The sequence below is a fragment of the Nannobrachium achirus genome, assembly GCF_963921795.1.
Source record: "Nannobrachium achirus genome assembly, chromosome: 7".
In the NCBI taxonomy this organism is placed as follows: domain Eukaryota; kingdom Metazoa; phylum Chordata; class Actinopteri; order Myctophiformes; family Myctophidae; genus Nannobrachium; species Nannobrachium achirus.
Window position 1 is genome coordinate 63,334,947 of NC_137816.1, and position 21,540 is coordinate 63,356,486.

A 21,540-nucleotide genomic window follows, 5' to 3' on the forward strand; every position below is an offset into this window, starting at 1 on the left:
AAGGGGGAGAGAGGTGTGTGTGTGTGTGTGTGTGTGTGTGTGTGTGTGTGTGTGTGTGTGTGTGTGTGTGTGTGTGTGTGTGTGTGTGTGTGTGTGTGTGTGTGTGTGTGTGTGGAGAGGGGGGGGGAGAGGCTAGAGGTCAAAGGCTGTCTCAGGACAGCTGCAGGACAGTGGGTGTTGTCACATTTAAATATCAATTAGGTGTCATAAATGGCAAAGTTGACCATTTGATGTTAATGCATTGAGTCTAAGTGAGAGAGCCATACTCAAGTCATGCATCCAAATATATATTGTGTAAGCTAGTAAAATTCATCCATAACAGTACCCTACATTGTAGGAGTCTGCTTTCTGTATGGCTGATCTGCTAGTGTGAGCTCCACAATCATGTGATGAGGTGGAAAAAACACACAGTTGGGGGGGGGGGGGGGGGGGGGGCTATCTCACACCCATATGGAGATAGTATTCGATGCCAAGACAGGGTATAATAATGGCGTGACTTCTCTGTCAGGAGTATCAAAAGGTTCTGTCCAATCAGCTTGCAGCGGTGAGACACCAACTCGGGAGAGTTTGGGGATATAACTGCGTGAGCCGTGTGCTCACAGGATTCATTGTAACAGTCTCCCATGTGCTCACATGGAATAAGCCTCATAATCATGTCGTCTGTCAGAACGATCGTCATATTTACTGCCGCGCTCTTTGCCTTTCTCAACCTGCTGCCGGTAGAAGCAGACATCACTGCGCACTCATTTGACAACAAAACAGAGAACTTTCACCACTTTCCAGCGCTTTTCGGCGCAGATCTTCCCAGGGACGATGCACGGAGGGTCTTGACTGTTGCGCGACCAGAGGATGCCTGTAATACCATAGACCGATCTTCATCTCCGGGAGGCTTCGTCCTCATCAAGAAGACCTCTCACTGTGAATTTGACACCCAGGTCCTTAATGCTCAGAAGGCCGGCTATGACGGAGCCATTGTTCATAACGTGGACTCCAATGAACTAATCACAATGAGTCACAGCTGGCGTGTTAGTATATGGAAGCTGATCGATCCAGCATTTATTAGTAATAAGGAGATCCTTGACAAGCTACAAATACAGATCCGAGCTGTGTTTGTGGGTGAGGATACAGGCAACTCTCTGAAAAGGAACTACACTCAAGACAAGGGGGGACACGTTGTCCTCAGGAAAGATCATGATGACTATACCCCTATCACCAAAGAAACAATAAGAGATATCTTCTTATTTTTACGTTACACTTTCCTTTCCATGGTTATCCTCATTGTTGCATATCTGTTCACCTTTATTGTTATGTTCGTGATTAGGTTTGTCCGGCGTCTCCTCCGGGTCCGAAGAAGCAAGGCCCTGCTAAAGAAGGTCCCTGTCTACAAGTACAAGACAGGGGACACGTATGACGTCTGCGCAATCTGTCTGGAAGGGTACGAGGACGGAGACCAGCTCAGGGTCCTGCGATGCTCTCATGCCCACCACAGGACGTGTGTGGACCCCTGGTTGACCATGAAGATGACGTGTCCCATGTGCACACAGAAGGTGGAGGTGTGACCATCTATACATGTCCCATGTGCACACAGAAGGTGGAGGTGTGACCATCTATACGTGTCCCATGTGCACACAGAAGGTGGAGGTGTGACCATCTATTCGTTATTTTCGTCAAACGTTGACTGGAAGAGGGGCTATATATGTGACATATGATTTATGATGCAAACCAACGCAGAAGTCAAACATTGACTGGAAGTGGGGCTATACTGTATACAGTACGTCACATGTTTACTAGGGGGGGATATGATTTTACGATTCTGTCCCTATCGGGACATAACTCGAACGGCGCTGAGTCGGCAGTGCCTCTCGTGGCTCAAGTCCGCTTGAGACAGCACACCTCCGATTTCTAACTGTTTTTTTTTGGTGACCCTTTTACGTCTTGGGTTTGAGAATTTGATTACCCGGGAAGGCACCGTTTACCTCTTGCAATGTCCGTCCTAAGAAGTTACAATGTGCCTTTTGTACAAAGTGTTTAGTTTACTTTAAAAGTCACACTAGTGTGAAGTTAGCTGTGCTATAGGCCAGATGAAGGCCACACTTCAGTTTACTTCAGAGTTTTTTTTTGCACGTTTTTCCCTCCGGTTTTTGAAGCGGTGAAAGCCGCTTCCAAGGTGTGGCTTTGTCTGTCCCGTAGCTGTCCCGTGCATCTCCGCGCTGTGATTGGTTAGCTTTGTATGTCCCGTGCATGTTTTCGAGGATTGGCCAAGCTTCATATGACAATTTGGCTCTCCAGACAAAATCATTCATTCAAAATCAATCAGATTTAGAACTAAAGCACATAGAAAGTATAGATCTAGAACACAGAATGTATAGATCTAGAACACATAGAATACAAATTCACCGCTTCACTTCGAACCGAGGTTCAATTCTTGACAGGACAACACACTTTGAGCTGTTTGTGACAGGATGCAGGCCATATCTAGGCCTGATGTATTTATGAGTTAATTAAATATGCGTCCTGCTAATTTTGGCTAATTTGGGATGAGGCGGGACATATGTGATGTGAGAACTTTGAGCCATTTGTCTCAGAATGTAGGTCAGATGTAGGCCACGCTTCAGAGCCCGTTAATTTCATCAAGCGTCCCACTAGCCAATCACAGAACGTCCTGCAAAGCTTAGCCAATGGGACCCCGATGTAAAACAAACTTTGAGGCAGACATTTTTTAAACACGTTTTCCCCCCACACGTTTCACAACGTTTCAGCCGCAGTCGGCTCTTGAGGTGTTGAGGTGTTGAAGGCCAACCTGAGGAAGGCCAACTGTGGCCGAAACGTTGTCTCTGAAACAGGCCTCGGATTGAACTGAAGCCTGAATCACAAGATTCCTGAATCATCAATGCGTCCTTCCGGCTTGTGCCTTGGCGGGCTCTTTTCTAATCTAGTGGCTTTCATTTCACCTTTTCCTGTTTTCCCATTTTTGAGCGGTGCAAACTGCTCCTAAATTTCACTTTATGCGTTTTAGTATGGAACTAGAAAATATTGTTCCTTCGAAACAATTGTGGGCTCGCTTTAAGCCAAAAAAAAACCTGTACAGTATTTCATCATGAAAATGTGACTTTGCATGTAGGCCTATGTAAGGCAGAAGAAAAATTTGCATAAAACTGCAATAGTCATTGAATTATTAAAAAAGAACATTTCAATAAAAAATAAATCCGATTAGATATTGGTCCAAAGTTAAAAATCCAATGTAAAAAAAGTTCTGTACACGTGACACGAAAATCTCAGTATAAAAACGGGTTTAAGCGTTTTACAAACTGCTCAAAATGGTGGAAAATCTAAGGGCGGAGCTTACTTGACAAAGACGCAGATGTATTCCTCTTGAGTCAAGGCACGCGTGTAAGCAAGTCACATGTCTTCAAGCCAAACGAGGCATGACTTATGCCCATTTAAAGTTTGAATTTTCAAACACTTTGTATAGCGCCCCCCTTTGGCTAATTGGAATAAAATTGGTTTCAGTGATATTTGGACTAACCCTCTACATCTTTGCCAAATGTCATGAACATGTGACTTTGCATGTATGATTTAGAGGCAGAAGAATAATTTCTCATAAAACTGCAATATTCATTAAATTATTCAAACATAATTATTTCACATACAAACTTCTAACCCCATAGTCTGAGTAGATATTGGTCCAAAGTTCTTGCAAAAAAGGTTTCTTACGCGTGACGCGAAAATCCCAGGAGGAGATAGATTTTTACTGTTCTTCATATAATTCAAAATGGTGGGAGATCTAAAGGTCAGAGGTCAAAAGTCAGAGTGGCAAAGTTGTTCGGCATGAGGAGACGCATATGTCTGTCCAGGTTTCATGGCTGTATGTCAAACTGAGCATGAGCTATACCTGTTCAAAGTTTGCACTTTCAAAGGCTTCCTACAGCGCCACCTTTTGGCCAATTTTGGCAAAAAGTAATAGCTCCAAGTGTTGTAACTTCAGGCCTAACCATTTCCGAGAGAAAAATACTGGAATGGGAGAATATTAGTGAATTAATTTTTCCCTTTTGACTTATAATGGGATACTAATAAATGTATATCAATTAAACTATACAACTTTTCTCTTAGCAAAATGCAAGCACACAATTCCCGAATGAAGCTGGTCAATTTAACATATAGCTCGAGTGTGTGCCACAAAAACTGTGGGAGGAGTAGCGTGCCACACTTTTTCGTTCCCCAGAACGATAGTGCGTTGCCCTGTTAGGGCAACCACCCTAATAATGAGGATAACATACGTGTGCTCGCTTTCAGCGAGCCCACAATTAGCCAAATGTATTAGTACGGATATCCATGTATGGAGATCTGTGCCCATTCACATAATCAGGGCAGTACGCCCTATACAAGGAGATATGCACACGTGTCGTGTTTGTACCGCTAACTTCTCACAGGTGATTTTTGTATTTATTTATTACGTCACCCCGTAGCAGAGAGAGAGAGAGAGAAAATGGCGGAGGCTGGTTACATTGATTTCCATTCTACTCTGAAACATAAAAAGGGCTTTATCTGAGACTATGAATGAGGTGAAAAGAACGCCAGGGAAGCAGAGATCTGATTGTTTTCACGGCGATGGTCAGCCGCGGTTTGGATTTTAGTTTCGCGAGCTTTTGTAAACAAAGGGATTATCTTCCTCAATCGTCAGTGGACACCCACGTGCACACGCACGAAGCTTCCGAGCCTCTGAGGCTCTTCAAAATAAAGCGTGAGTGAACGGCGGCAGCAGCAACAGCTAGAAATGTCATAAACCTGAGCAGCCCATGTGTTAGTGTGATTGCTATTAGCCAACACACTATTGCTCTCGGTCAGTTTGCCAGCAAACTTTTGCACAAAAGAAAAGTAAAACTTTTGATCATGCTTCACACACAGTTGTCACTGTTGTCATGCTTCACATGACAATATCCCACAACCTTAATTAGAATCGCCCCAAAAAATAGTGTGTTTGTGTGTGTGTGTTTCCATCTGTAACTCCACGTTCAGCAGTTGTTCAATTGTCTAAAAAACATAATACAAAAATCAATAACGCATGTACCTTGCCCAACATCAACTTTATCACCTTCAGATGTGTCTCTACTTCTCAATCCCCAAATGTTTAAAATATTTTCCCAAATTTTGGCCTGTAGGCGGCTGTCCTATGATGCGATTTACATCACAAATGGGCGTCAACAAGCAGCGCACTCCCAGTCCCAACTGCCTGCAAGCAGAGATGGAGTGAGGGGGAGGGGGGCAGTTCCAGAGAGAGCAACATCACAGTCTGTCTGCTTCACACCAAGGGGCTGTAGGCTAGTATCATATAATGGTAAGACGGAATTCTGTTCCCTGTGGATTCCTCGCGACTCGCGTCACTGCAACCACACTTGCAATTTCCCATAATTACAAGTGTGGTTGCTCCTCTTGACAGCACAACTTGACATCACATATAATACTAGTAAGACACCCTAAGGGCGAGAAGCGACCGTGACCTAAATGGCGAGGTCGCGCACATGGGCACGTGCACGTATCTGTCTGGGTGACAGTAGACTGCTGGGCGAGCACTGACGCTTTGGAATGGGATCAACTTTCCCTATGCGTCCTAAAATAAATATCGGCACTTTGGCTAGAGTGTGTGCGGCCGCTTCATATTTTCCCAAATATTTGTCCAACATTAAGTTGGACAAAATGGGGCCAAAATGGGACCATATTTTCCCAAATATGGATGAGCTGGGATGAGCTGTGATGGATGTGGGCTTAACATTGATGACGTCAGGGATCTCCATATATGGGCTTAAAAGGGACCTAGAATAATAAAGAAGGATACTGCAGAAGGGGTTTGTATCAAAATGTGCGGGGTATTGCACATGCATGCACAGTACAATCTGGCCTGCACCTATACTTTGACCATTAATGGTAGTGTTTGTTTTGTCTCACTTTAATTGCCCGCTGGGGACTTGGTCTTCATTTGCTCAAATTAAATGTTCTTATGCCACAAAACAAGTAGGCTTATTTGGTGCCCTATAGGCACAACTATGTGTTGCATATCCCTGAATAAATAGTAGCTCAAAGTTATAGAAATCCATCAGATTCTCATCTTACTGCTGTTTTACTGATATTTTGTGTGAATTGAAGTGCTTATAAATACATTAAATGCAAATTAACAGCATAAGAAATTGTGATTTAGTCTTAAGGGAATAGGTCCCGATACTGGTGTGCTCTTAGTACAATTTCCACATATAAATGTCCAAATATAATGTGTAGTCCTGGCAATTCTTCAGTAGACTACACTGTGCAGTCTGTTGAATATTTAATAAGTTCTAAGACATATACTTCAAAGTACAGTATTATATAAAAGCATCCCTCTGAAGACCAATTATTTTCCACAATTGATTGATTTAAAACTTTATTAGAAGTTTGCATAGGAAACGGTAGTTTCATGACATCTGGTACAAGGTCAACTAAAAGGATAAAGACCTTTTTTAAATAAAACAAAGCACTAGTATGCAGAAAATATAAGGCGCGCTACAGACAGTTGTGACAGCTATCGTGTCCGTATCGTCTGTCAACACGTTCTCAACGTCTGTCCGTATCTTCTGAGAATGAGAGGGGAGGGGAAGTCCAATTCATTGTCAATGGAGGTCACGTGGTTTTTTGTCTCTTGCAAATCTCTTGGCCAAAAGACAGCCTTCGGTTGAACAAGAGACACGGCAACGACATGAAACCACGTGACTTGGATAGAAAATGAATTGGACGCCCTCCGCCCTCCTTTCCCCCCTCATTCTCAAACGATATGGAGAAGATGTCTCACGCATATATGTGATTGCGGCCTCAGAAAACCTGCAGCTGTTGCTGAGTGGAGAGAGAACAAAACAAACACACACCTCGCTCTACAGAGAACGAATGATGATCTTTTTTTATCTAGCGCCTCTGCTGGAGCACTCCACCATGGCAGCTCTAGTTACACTGCGCATGTGCAATATACCCCTGCACATTTTGATACACGCCCCTTCTGCACTATCCTTCTCTTTATTATTCTAGACAGGGACAAGGAAGGAATTCATTTGCAACATCATTGTGATGTCAGAACTCGGCTATGTCCTTCTGCTGAGCTGATATTGATGGCATCAGGGATCTCCATATATGGGCATAAAGGGGTCGGTATCCAGACCTGAAAATGCATTTTCTGAGAGACAGCTGGGAGACCACTGTTACTGAACGATTAGGCTACTATCACAATATAGGCTATAGTTCTCTCACTCTCATTTTAACAAAGGAATGTCACTTACTGTAGATGTACTAATGTACTAAAAGTACCAAAAGTAAATGTACTCAGTATGCAGAATATCCCATTTCAAGTCATACAAACATCTTTTGAAAATAGCAGATCTACAAGCTCATGCACAGTGTGTCACATTATGAGCTTGTAGATCGGTAGATCGTCTATTTTCAAATGGCAAAAAAATTATATATGGCTGAAGTTAATGTATATGTTTTGTAATCATAATCAAAATAAATCTACAAAGGAACTAAAGTTTTCAAATAAATGTAGTGGAGTAAAAGTACAATATTTGAATCCGAGATGTGGTGGAGTAGATGAAAAAGTATTGGACATTGGAAATGCTCAAGGTAAGAACATAATACCTCAAGATTGTAGGCTACTTAAGTAGACCTACAGTACTTAAAGGAGCTATAGTCAACTTTTTCTTGAAAAACAGATGCTAAAATAAAAATAATGTTTCGAAAATATTTTATAAAAAAATAAGCTTCATATATGTGTTTCAATTCAAGAATGACCACAAAAAGCGTAAAATAATGATAAAATAATTATTTTGGCCATTGTCAGACCGACACTTTGTTTACATTCTAGTCTATAGACTAGGATGTAAACAAAGTTTCGGCCCTACAATGAAAAAGTTGACTATAGCTCCTTTAAGTAAATCTACTTAGTTCACTGGTTTTTATATTGTAATGACTGATTTCTCCTGTGATGGAAGAGCCCTGACAGGATAGGAACACATTTATTTATAACACCTGGCATGTGAGGGGTGGGGGTGTCCCCACAGACATCCATGTGAGGGGTGGGGGTGGGGGTGTCCCCACAGACATCCATGTGAGGGGGGGTGGGGGTGTCCCCACAGACATCCATGTGAGGGGGGGTGGGGGTGTCCCCACAGACATCCATGTGAGGGGGGGTGGGGGTGTCCCCACAGACATCCATGTGAGGGGTGGGGTGGGGGTGTCCCCACAGACATCCATGTGAGGGGTGGGGTGGGGGTGTCCCCACAGACATCCATGTGAGGGGGGGTGGGGGTGTCCCCACAGACATCCATGTGAGGGGTGGGGTGGGGGTGTCCCCACAGACATCCATGTGAGGGGTGGGGTGGGGGTGTCCCCACAGACATCCATGTGAGGGGTGGGGTGGGGGGGGGGGGGTGTCCCCACAGACATCCATGTGAGGGGTGGGGTGGGGGGGGGGGGGGTGTCCCCACAGACATCCATCATCATGCCTCAGGGTGGTAAACAGAAACACAAATATGAAATAAATGATAACACAACACACAGAACCTCTGCCATCATCCGCGGACGGATGTGTTGTGGGAAACGTGGACGTCTCAATTGAACCATGATAAAAAAAAATGGCCAAAGCTAAACGTGCCCCAGGGCATGCTGGGAGGTTTCCCCCAGCCAACTGTATTTGTTCTCACACTAAGGGCTTGTATGTGTCTACAGGACGGCATGAGGCAGATCGCCCCCCAGCTACCCCCGCCTCCCCGTTTTTCGCTCCTAGACCACGCCCCCGACCGTCGCGATTGGCCGGCTGTACTCGGCTGTACTTCCTGGCCGTGTCCTGTGTGTTCTGTTGCTGTCACGTCGCTCTAGTGTGTAGAAGGCTATACACATGCCGTAATACTTGCTGGCGACAATGCTATAAATAAAGGATGTATGAATACGCAGAGACTTGTCAAAATGAAAATGCGCATGATTTACAACGCGGCCGACCGACTGATGAAAATGTTGTTGTTGGACCGTCGCTAAATACCATCTAATGATGTATAATTCGATTACTGTACCACATGAATAGCGTGGCATTACTGCCCACAGAAAAGCATGATATCGATGTTGCAGTATGCAGTTTATAGCTTCATGTTTGGGGTTCATTTTCAGACAACACAGTGTGACTGCAGGGCCAATTTTGGGAAGAGAGAGAGAGGGGGAAAAAAACGTCTGGAGACTCCCAAGTAGCCAGCGTGGGAAAAGTAGTATCCTAAATGTATTTCTAAAAAGTAAAAGTAGGCTACCAATAGCAGTTCATTCATAAGTCTGTACTAGTCCAACTTTGATCGGCTGGTCCAAATAGATCCAGGCTATTTCGAGTTTATTTTATTATTGTTTTCATTCAAAGGACCAACTGTGGGAAGCGCTGTCTTTTTTGAGCGACGGTCGGGGGCGTGGTCTGGGAGCGAGAAACGGGGAGGCGGGGGTAGTGGGGTGCGATCTGCCTCATGCCGTCCTGTAGACCAGTGGTTCTAAACCTGTGGGTCGGGACCCCCAGAGGGGTCCCCAAATTATTTTGGGGGGTCCCCAGAAGTTTAGCTAAATTTTAACATTGTTTTCTCACTCAAAAGTAAACAGACCAACCTACAGTATAAATGTATACAGGGTATCTGAACATTTCTAAAGTGATAATTTAAGGACTTTAAAGACCTTTTAAGTACCTCTGGTCAAACATTGGTCAAATTGTCAAATATTAGAGGCAGAAATTGTGAAAATAGCCGATCTAAATGCTCACAACGCCTCGCAACGCGAGGCGTTGTGAGCATGTAGATCTGCTATTTTCACAATGGAATAGATGGGGTCAAACTAAATGTAATGTCAACTCCTACAATTCCAAGTGCTCGTCACGGTGAGGGGTCCCCAGTTGAAATATGAATATTTTGGGGGTCACGGCCAGAAAAGGTTGAGAACCACTGCTGTAGACACATACAAGCGAAGCACACTAAGGCCCCTCCTGTCTATGGACCTTTTTTTCCAGAGGGCTGCCGTGTAGCTCCGGTGTCGCTGCATGTCCGAAGCGGTGCCACTTGACACCGCGGTTATGGTTGCCACTCTATAATATAATATAGACAGAGTTCTCAGAGCCGCAACCATAACCAGTGGTGGAAAAAGTACTCACATTTTGTACTTAAGTAAAAGTATCATTACTGCAATGTAGATGTACTCCATTATAAGTAAAAGTCCGGAATTCAATATGTACTTATGTAAAAGTATGAAAGTGTAGGCATCAAAATGTACTGAAAGTACCAAACGTAAAGTACAAAAATGTTTGAAAATAGCCGATCTACAAGCTCACAACGCGTCGCAATGCGACGCGTTGTGAGCTTGTAGATCGGCTATTTTCAAATAGCCAAGGTATTAAAATATGGCTAAAGTGGTTCACGTATGTTTTATAATATTAGAATTTATACATGCAAAGTAACCAGTAACTAAGGTTTTCAAATAAATGTAGCGGAGTAAAAGTACAATATTTGGATCCGAGATGTAGTGGAGTAGAAGTAAAAGTATTGGAATTTGGAAATACTCATAATTGTACTTAAGTAGGCTACAGTACTTAAGTACATCTACTTAGTTACTTTACGCCACTGACCACTCTATATCAACATTTCTGTACAAGAAAACGATGACAAGTCAAAGTAGTAGTAGCTCCCTTTTCTTCTATAATTCTTTAGTGTGGTTGCCTATAGACCGATTTCCTGAGCAACACACTGGAGGGCGCCGCGTGCCATTTCTGCTGTTTGCCTGGCTGTTCCCCTTTAATGCCCTTATTATGGACTTCATTTTATCCTTCTTTTTTCTGTGTCCATTTATGCCCATATACGGAGATCCCTGATATCATCAATAATATGACATCATAGTACTGACGTCATAGATTGGCCTCCAGCTACTCTGACAATGGCTAAGATGTGTATATTATTGAATAACCAGAGGAGCATGTGTTCCCAACGGGTATCGTCTCTGTCTGTCTGTCTGTCTGTCTGTCTGTCTGTCTGTCTGTCTGTCTGTCAAGTCGTATACCCAATAGTAACAGAATCCATTGAAAAATCTCTTCCATCAATTATTTGGGGTTTCAACCATATACTGACCTATTTAATATTGGATTAATTGCAACAGACCACTAGGGGTCAAGCCCCTCTTGTTTGTGATGTTTTTTGAAAACCTTATGGCCATACCTAACATCATGCCAAAAATCTAAATGTTGTAACCAAGTGCACAATTGTTACGATATTTTACAAATTAAATCCCAGTTTAAAGGTATTTTAAGCTCCCGTCAGCCATCGTGGACGCCAGTTATGCCATCTTGAAAATGAAGCCTTTCCGGAAGGTATATTTTCCTATTTTTTAGTATGATCTTAAGCATGTCCAGAGGTACCAGAATCAGTTGAAAAAAAACATTTGTAACCTTTTGTCCATTCGAGATATAGCCATTTTAAGCTCCCCGCCACCATCTCGGACGCCATCTTGAAAATTACGGCTTTCTGGGAGGTTGATTTTGGTAGACTTTTATATGTTATTTAGCTTGCCCAATACTACCAGAATCCATTGAAAAATCATTTGTGACAATTCTTTTGGGGTTAGGTGGTATTTTCTTCATATAATGACTCGCCTAGGCACAGAATCATAAACCATCATGTCCTCCCCTCATGTCAAATGTTGCATTACGGTCAAATCTGTCCCCATGCATGTTGTCACCATTTTGGTTGCACGCCCTCACTAAAACTAAGTATATCTACTCAAGTAGCCTACTACTTACAGGGAAAAACCACTCATTTTCAACATTGAACTATATGTGTCATTAATATATCTCTGAGTTGTTGAGTTGCTGTGTGGAAATACCCCCCCCTCCTGTGTTGCCTAGAACTGGAGGATTGATTGTGGGGTTTGGCTTGCAAAGTACACCTTGAGGGCTGCTGGGTCTGCTGGGTAAAACTGGACGACAGGGGCATTTCAGTTATTTGGGATCAATATATGTAGGACAATTATAGCCTATAGATGTTATTTAGTGCGGAGTTGTCCTTTAAAGATGCGAGTACTTTTTCCACCTCTGCTTAAATCGACATTGAGTCTTTTTTTCCCCCTCCTTAACCTTCATTAGTATTCTAATCTAGATCATCTGAGACGTGGTAAATAGCCACGTCAACAGCACTATACGACTCATGAGCCTTGGCCTGGCTTTGAACTGGCTCGTCCTGCTATCTCCTGAACCCACCGCTCTTTGTCTGCAAGCTGTGCCTTTACACACCACTGTTCTTGAAGCTTTGGACAGGATCTATGTGACGTTTCTGCAAATTCATCTTCATCAGCGTCAACCCCCCAAACACACACACACACACACACACACACACACACACACACACACACACACACACACACACACACACACACACACACACAGACAGACTTTAACAGCAGAGAATCCATCTCGATTTGCTTCCACTTGATCGTACTTTCAACTTGTATGCCATGCATCATCATTTGGGTTTGATGCTCAGGGTTACTGCTGTCAAAGCCAAAAACCCAACCACTCGCCGGCAGAATGTCGTCCAGTGGAGTTTTCAAGTAATTGTAGTGGAGTAAAAGTACAATATTTGCCTTTAAGATGTACAGTAGTGGAGTAGAAGTAAAACTATTTAAAATTGGAAATACTCCAGTAAAGTAATCAATACTTATTTACAAAAAGTTTTTTTTCCTCTTTTTTTATACAGTACTTCACAATATGATGTGATGCGGCAGTATTTTTTATTTACTTTTCATGGGAGAAGAAAATATTAGTTCTTGAAGTCATCACAAAAGAGCAAAAACACAATGCAAGACAATTCCACACCTCTGCTTTTGACATACAGGACAGTTTAGCCTAATAGTAAGTCAAAGACAATGCAGACTTTGGCTATGTTCAAAGAAAATGGCGAAGTCACTCACTACAGAAATGATTTGACCTACCGGTAAGTCAGGTTTACATGTGCAATTGGCCTAAGTAATTTAATCATCTCATAATTGACAGCCAGTGTTATTTGTACAGTCTATTATTTGTTTTGGCAGAACATTGAGTTTGTAGATCAGCTATTTTTGCTATTTGTTATGACATTCTCTGACTTAGAAGTTTAAATCTACCTATGAAGGTGGATTCTGCTTTTCAATGGGAATGGAGTGGTTTCTCGCCATGTCTGGGTTTCTGCAAACATAAGTTATGCTCCATTCTCCATACAAATTTGAAAGGCAATACAAGGTAAGAAACCTGTGGGGAAAAATGCATTTAAAGGACATTTTCGGGAAAAGAGCAGTGAAGCGTGAAGACTTGAAACAGCACTTCTCTATGTCAATAGTCATATGTTGTAATACACTTTTGTCTGAAATTATTAAGGAATATTGTTTCTTTTTTTTCTCTCTCTTTTCTGAAAAAATAAAATAAAATGACACAGGCCATTATTATTATTATTATTCTTTTTTTTTTTGCAAGTTGACGGTATGATAGATTCAATTCAATTCAATTCAAAGGGCTTTATTGGCATGAGAAAACATACGTTTACATTGCCAAAGCAGAAGTGTACACAATACAATACAATCAGAACAAAATATGTACAGGTGAAAACAGTTTTCATGCATCACAGTAACGTGCAGGGATATATACAATGGTTTTTAAGGTGGTTGGGTTCCATTTGATATCCTTCTCTTATCACAGCAGCTCACGAATCTTGCTGCTGTGTTTGCACATTCTTTTACTTCACCCAGCAGGTATGGGAGTTTTTCATCATTGGTCATATTTTCAAACTCTCCTTGGGTGGTTATGATCTGTGGGAAGTATGTGTCTCTGATGTCTCTGATTCTTACCTGGTTACCTCCAGTACAAACACTAGAGCTGAAATCACATTACTGACCCTGTGAGAGTCAATTCTATGTGAAGTAAACACGATTAAATAAAAGAAAAACACATTTTCATTACACAAGCTAAATGAATCAAATGGTAATCCAGTCACAAGGTGTGTTCATGCATTCAGTCAGTGAATCATTGGTCATTCCTTTGAAATGTCACAGTTACAATGCTTTTTTCTTTTTGTATCCAGGGACAGAATAGTAATTAACTGAACAATTTCAATCCCTCCTCCTCACTAAGTACTGTATAGGTCTGTTGCCTCTTAAAGCAAAAGTGCAGACCTGTGCAATTAAACTCACATGATAATAAATAATATCTGTATTTCAATTGTTGAAGGATGAATCATGGTCGTAAGTACAGCAGTAAGTATAGCCTTGGGAGCAAGGCTGGTAAGAAGTGTTGAATTCTGACCAGAGACTACCTTCACCTTAGTGGGTGCAATTGCGTCAATAACATTAGAACTGAAATTATCTCACAGGCTCGTCAGCTCAGCCCTGAGGGGGGACGGGTGGGCAAGAGAAAGTCTCGCGACAAAGCCTGGAACAGAAAGCCTCACGACTTGCGTCATAGTGCAACCACACTCGCCATTTCCCAGACATGCACACCTTTCTAGTTCCCCCATGAAATTGGTGGATGGCAGGGTGACAAATAGGAAATTTAAGGACATACTTTTAGGGCCTACCTAATAAACTCCTTGATGCGGAGTAGTTTTGCTTTTGAAAAATGTGTTTGGTACATGCAAAAACTGTTAGCGACTGGCAAGACTACACTAGGCTAATCAAGCATTTTAATAGGGATTGGAGAAACAAACGGGGGGAACCAACACAAAGCGAGGCCGCTTCTTCTAGTGGTTTCCGCGCATTAGGCGGAAACCAAACGGCCTGTTGTGAACGAACACCGGTAGGCGAGGTTAGCCGTAGTAGAGACGGCCGCGACGGCGCCAGGTTGATCTATCGAGCGCTGATCATTTCCGGTTGCCGTTGTCATCTGCCGTTGCAGTGCAAAGCTTAAATAGCCTATTGTGGGGGGAGAGAGAGAGAGAGAGAGAAAGAGAGAGAGAGAGAGAGAGAGGGTGTTTTGAGGCTGCAGGGTGATGCTGGCCTCCCTGGGCCGATGCATCCCATCCCCCCTGAGAGGGAGAACATGTGGAGCAGCAGCCTGGTGGCAGGATTGTTCCCCCTTGACATTTACTTTGCCCCTGGTGTCCTGGCGTCCTATTAAAAAAACTGATCGTACCGTGGTGTTGCACGCCCCAAAATAGCAGCGTGGACCCAAAGTAGCAGATCTCCAAGCGTGTGGCCCGCTGCATCGTTCGGGGTCCCTACTAGTGCAGTGGTCCTCGTGCAGTGTTCACGTCAAGGACCACATAGTGCAGAACGCTATGAGCTTGTATATCTACTATTTTTTGAATAGCCAAAGTATAAAATATTGTTAAAGTGGTTGAATTATGCCATTAATATACCTTATTGGAGTTAGTGGAAATAAGAAAAAAAAGTCCCCTCCCTGCTGTGTTGACTAGAACTAGAGTTCTCAACGGGCCTGAAAATTAAGGCCCGGCCCTAACTGGGCCTAACTGGGTCGGCCCGAGGTTCTACCCGGCCCGACTAGTTAGCATACATTTTTAGGCCCTACCCTACCCTAAATGTCGGGTCGGGTTCGGGTATGGTCGGGTTCGGGCACAATTTGAGAACTCTTAACTAGAACTGGATGAAGGTGTACTCTTTGGCTTGCAGAATGCAGAGTACGCCTGATGTCACTGATCACAAGATGCAACAATCAATCCTCCAGCTCTAGTCAACACAGAAGAGGGGGGGGGATACATAATTCAACGTTGAAAATGAGTGGTATTCCCCTTTAATTAAAATGATTGTGACGCTATATTAACTAATAGCTCCACATCTCCACATGAGCAATCTTTTTTTTTTTTAATGTGTAGGAGATCTACAAGCTGACAACACACCGTGATTATTATCCTTTTTGTTTTTATTGCAATATTAGTCCTGTGGGGCACATTTTCATCTTCAGGGTTTATCAATTAGTGCAGTGGTTTGCAAGCTTTTTCTTACCAAGGTCCATTATGTATTCACCATTTGATCCACGGACCACCGTTTGATGATATTTAGCCTCTCAGACCCAAAACTTTGAATAGATGCAGATGTTTGAATAACTCTTAAGACCATACAAGTCATTCATTTTACGCTCTCAAGATCTATAAGTGTCCAGCTGGTTACTAACTCTGCATCATTTAGCTGGGGACCACCTGGAACCCCCACAAGGACCACTGGTGGTCCCCGGACCACTGGTTGAGAACCACTGGTTCCAGTGGTTAAGTGTCTTGCTCAGGGACACTTCGGCAACAATGGGCGGGGAGGCAAACTGGCGACTTTCTGATTATGAAATGACCTCTACCCACTAAGCCAGGGGTTCCCAAACTTTTTTGTCTCAGGGCACCCCATAAATATTGTTTTAATCCGAGGCACCGCTATTTTGTATTTATCATCTATAAAATGTACTAAACTAGTGAAAACAGCAGATCTACAAGCACACGTGTGCTTGTAGATCGGCTGTTTTCACTAGATTTGTGCGACAGTCTTGTATGATGAAGCAGGGCTTTGCTTCACCAAAAAACTTAGGCCTACACATTTGAAACTTGGAGATACGAGGTTTCTGCCCGACAGTGACAATATCTTAGTGATTATGTTGCGAGGAAAACGTTGAGATAACAGCCAAGTTTAAAATGATACTAAATATTTTTTTCAAGTGTCCAAATGAATTCCAAATATTATCAAATTATCTCGCGGCACCCCTGGACTGCCGTCGCGGCACCCCAGGGTGCCCCGTCACCCACTTTGAAAACCCCTGCACTAAGCTACGACCGCTCCATACGACAACATGCCGTGAGCTTGTAGATCAGCTTCTTTTTTTTGTGCTATTTTTGAAACAGGACTTAAGAGGTCACTTTTCCTACTGTATTTATTATGAGTGCTTCGCAAAGTGGGGTCCGGAGAGGCGGAGACCCCATGGGGGTCCTTGAGGGAGCTCCAGTGGGTCCCATGCAGCAACATTAATAAATATAGCATAGCAAAATCGGTTTTGTGCACGAACAAAACACAGTATAAATGAAGCACAATAGATAGGCCTACAATAGAGGGCATCCTCGCCAAAGAACCCACTCATTCAGACCCCCACGCATGCGGTGTGGATTTTAACACACTGCATCTTGGCCCTCTGGGCTAAGCGGGAGGCACCGGCTGTGTAGCCCAACACTATAGATACAGGAGCATATGAGGATAGACGCTGAATTATTCATGTTATAAAGAACTGGACCAGGATCAAACAGTGAGCGTCGGTCCTACGGGCGCTGCAGAGAGAGAGAGAGAGAGAGAGAGAGAGAGAGAGAGAGAGAGAGAGAGAGAGAGAGAGAGAGAGAGAGAGAGAGAGAGAGAGAGAGAGAGAGACCTCCATTGTGATTAAGCAGCTACTGTATGATCTGCTCAGGAACAAAGAAAGAATGAATGCAGGTGTTAGAGTGGAGGAGGAGGAGGAGGTTGGATTCGAGAGAGCTTGCTGTATTATTTCACAAGCTTTTGAACGATTATCCTCAGCCCAACAGCGCCACCGTGTGGCCATCTATGCAGAGGTAAACTGCAACTCACTCTTTTATCTCTTGAGGAGGTGCAGTAGCACAGCTTATATAGTTTTGTGTTCAATGTCAGTGGTGGAAAAGTTACTAAGTAAATTTATGTTTTAGTACATTTTTGAGTAGGCCTATCTGTACTTTACTTGATTACCATATTTGCATTGGTATGGATCATTTCAATCCACTACATTTTAAATGCAAACATTGTAGGTTACTTTTGACCAAGTTTCTAGGAAGGGTGCTATGGGCTTATAGGTGGAGTCTGAAGAGGTGAGTCTTCAGGCCACGGCGGAAGCTAGGGAGTCAGTCTGTCGTTCTAAGTATGACAGGGAGATTATTCCAGTTTGGGGGCCAGGAGGGCAAAGAGTCTATAGGACGAGTGGATCGTTGTCCTGGGGTCTACAAGCTTGTGAGCTTGTAGATTGGGCTATTTAATGTGTGTTTTGAAATAAACCTACAAAATAACTAGCAATGAAAGGAGATGAGAACAGGTGTGCTTCCTCTGATTGCTGCCACTGATTTGGGCAGTGCGTGCTTGGCTCTGGGTACAACTGAATTCAAGGATCCACAAAAGTGGAAAAAGCAGCACACTAGAATGAGAATACAAGACGGGCTCAGATGTTAAGTTCCATTTTATTCTGAACGCTGACGCGTTTCGGCAGGAGGGCCTTCTTCAGAGCAGGTGTTTTAACCTGCTCTACCTGCTCTGAAGAAGGCCCTCGTGCCGAAACGCGTCTTGTATTCTCATTCTGGTGTGCTGCTTTGTCCACTTTTGTGGATCCTTGAATTAACTAGCAATGAAAGTTTCTAAATAATTGTAGTGGAGGAAAAAAAAAGGTTTACCTCTGAGATGTAGTGGAGTAGAAGTATAATGTATTGGGAAATTGGAAACACTCCAGTAAAGTAAAACATACAACAAAATTGTATTTAAGTACAGTACTTGAGTAAATGTACTTAATTACTTTGCACCACTGGGGGTAGGGCATTCACAAAAAGTGATTTTTAGTATTCTAATTATTCGACCTCATTCGAATAGTCGAATATTCGACCGGACTGGCCAAACTGTCAAATATTAAGTAAGCAAGAGGCGAACATTGTGAAAATAGCCGATCTACATGCTCACAACGCCTCGCAACGCTAGCATGTAGATCTGCTATTTTCACAATATTTATCTGCGGAACTGAGTCACATTAAATGTAATACCTACAATTCCAAGTGCTTGTCAGGGTGGGCGTCCCCAGTTCAAATATGTTTATTTTGGGGTAACAGCCTAAAAAGGTTTGAGAACCCCTAGAGCATTAACAAACTCATCCACCAGGGGCATTGACAACTCATTCTTATGACTTCCCATCTAGCCAAGCTTCATAAACTATATATTTTTTTAAGAGAAAACAATAAAAACAAGAAAAATAAGCGAATATTCGACTTCGGTGAACAACGTCGAATAGTGACTTTGATATTCGAATATTCGAATATTTGGTGAATACCTAGCCCCATATAGAACCTCACCCGTCGCTGCGTCCTGTTGTGCTCCGAGATGAGGTCCTAGAAACATGGCCACCGGAATCTTGCGACAGCCTCCACATCACAGTTGGAAAACACACAAAACGAAATTTTGTCCAAAAAGTAACGGCAGTTCCGAGCTCCCAGGTTGTGAAAACCTAACAGCGGTACATAAAACTTGAACCGCGGCATGAAACAACCCCTTACGTTCGACCAGAGAGGGCGCTAATGCTGCCATTCCGGCTGCAACTTCCAGGCTTGTAAACATTACCGGCTGACAAAACTAGCGATTTTAAGGGGTTGTTTCATGCCGCGGTTCAAGTTTTATGTACCGCTGTTAGGTTTTCACAACCTGGGAGCTCGGAACTGCCGTTACTTTTTGGACAAAATTTCGTTTTGTGTGTTTTCCAACTGTGATGTGGAGGCTGTCGCAAGATTCCGGTGGCCATGTTTCTAGGACCTCATCTCGGAGCACAACAGGACGCAGCGACGGGTGAGGTTCTATATGGGGCTAGTGAATACCCTAACTGGGGGTGAGTACTTTGTCCACCACCGATATGTAATTAATCTCTGCCATTCATGCCATCAATAGATGTGCTTCTCAAATATGTTTTCATCTAATGTCTTGTCTGTTCCTGACACGAATCAATAACTCAGTTTTATGTGCACTATATTTGATACGCGGCTTTATGATGAATTATTGACCCTGAACATTGCCAGACCATATTCTGCACCCTATAAGCTACACTGTACCTGCAGTGGCCGAAGAAGTACTGAGATTTTATTTTTTTAAAAGGCAGTGTATTCTTTTGTTGGATTAAGCGTTCAATAACTATATCTGATAGTAATCATTGCTAGAGCAGTTTTTTTCCAGTAACGGGGGTCTCTCTTTCTCTCCATCTCATAAACTAAAGCTGGAGAAAATTGGCAACCCACCGGGAAATGTACTTTGTGTTTATTAAAGAACTGTAGAAACAGGGAGAGAGAGAAAAAAAAACTATAGGAATGAATACTATCAGAATATAGTACTTTACCTTTTAACAAATATATTGTCACTGTCGGGCAGAAACCTTGTATCTCCTTTCAAATGTGTGTTTTTGTGGTAAAGTAAAGCCCTACTTCATCACACATCACAACGCCTTGTGTTGTGTGCTTGTAGATTGTCTATTCTCACTATTTTTAAATAGTTTTTTAAATAATAACACAAAAAGGCTCCCCATCTTTAACTGTTGACAGCGCAACTGATCCGGTGGATTTGTAACCTCACATGCAGTTGTTTTATGCATTTTGCCCCCAACTCTTGCAGGTTAATCTGATTACTTCGCAATCGAAGCCTGTCCGTCTACATGTGACACGTGTTATAATTTAGATTTGCCTTCTATTGTCATGCAACCATTAATGTAAAAAACACTTTCAACATGGCATCCCTATCATGGGAATGTCAACATTTTCAAACGGAAATAGTTACTTGATCTACAAGCTCTCAGCACGTTGCTTGACGACCCGTTGAGAGTTTGTAGATCTGCTATTTTCACATGGCCTATATATGCACAGTCACCAGCGAAATGGCTCAATCTGCATTGGCATAGAGTGGCGGTTTTGGCCGAGGCATCTTCTCACGATTTATTCCCCGATCATTATCACTTATTTCATTTTTAATGACCTAGTACGGAAAATTACGGTCGGCTAATTTGAGTACAGATGATGTCTGGTATATTACAGTTTAATATGGGCATCTCCATATGGCTGTCAAAGTGTGTTAATTGTTCTGTAATAATAATCCAAACCCACAAAGTAACTAAAGTTTTCAAATAATTGTAGTGGAGTAAAAGTAGAATATTTGCCTCTGATATGTAGTGGAGTGGAAGTAAAAGTATTTTGGAAATACTTTGGAAGTACAGTACTTGAGTAAATGTACTTATAGTTACTTTGCACCCCTGCCCGACAAAGACAATATTATACAAGATGTGGTGGTGTCTCACTCACTTGTAAAAGACTGCAAGGTCGAAACGTCGCACTGCTTGCTGCCGTGAATAGGAATTGGAGCATTTAAAAAAGTGAGTTGCGAGCCAACTAGCCAAGCCTCAGGTTTTTCACTCAGATACCCAGACAGACGGCAGAAGGCCACCTGGACCACAAGATCCTATAGTCTGAATACATAAGTTCAGACTTTGTCCTTGATATCCCCAGCTAAATTAGTTTACAGATTAACCCGTATGTTATGCTTAAAGCCTTTAAAGGCCTAGAATTATTGAATGCTTTAACCAGTGAAAAATAGCAGATATACAAGCTCACAGCGCGGCACCGAGTGCCGCGCTGCGAGCTTGTAGATCTGCTATTTTTTTTAAAAGTCGTGAAAATGTGTACAAATCTTTGAATGTATGTATTTTCAAAGCGAACGTTTGTAACTCAAATTTTGCTTCTGGGTGGTCCCTGGAACTAAATATTCTGTGGCCAAATA

The 21,540-nt window shown here is 42.7% G+C and overlaps 1 protein-coding gene across 1 annotated transcript; it reads left to right on the forward strand.

Moving 5' to 3' along the window:
- Nucleotides 1-653: 653 nt before the first annotated feature.
- LOC308288913 (E3 ubiquitin-protein ligase RNF13-like) lies at nt 654-1,559 on the forward strand (the record flags this gene model as incomplete). The annotated part of the gene is made up of 1 exon (XM_080730387.1): nt 654-1,559. One exon carries the CDS (start codon nt 654-656, stop codon nt 1,557-1,559), a length of 906 nt encoding a protein of 301 aa, XP_080586513.1.
- Between the last annotated feature and the right edge of the window lie 19,981 nt (nt 1,560-21,540).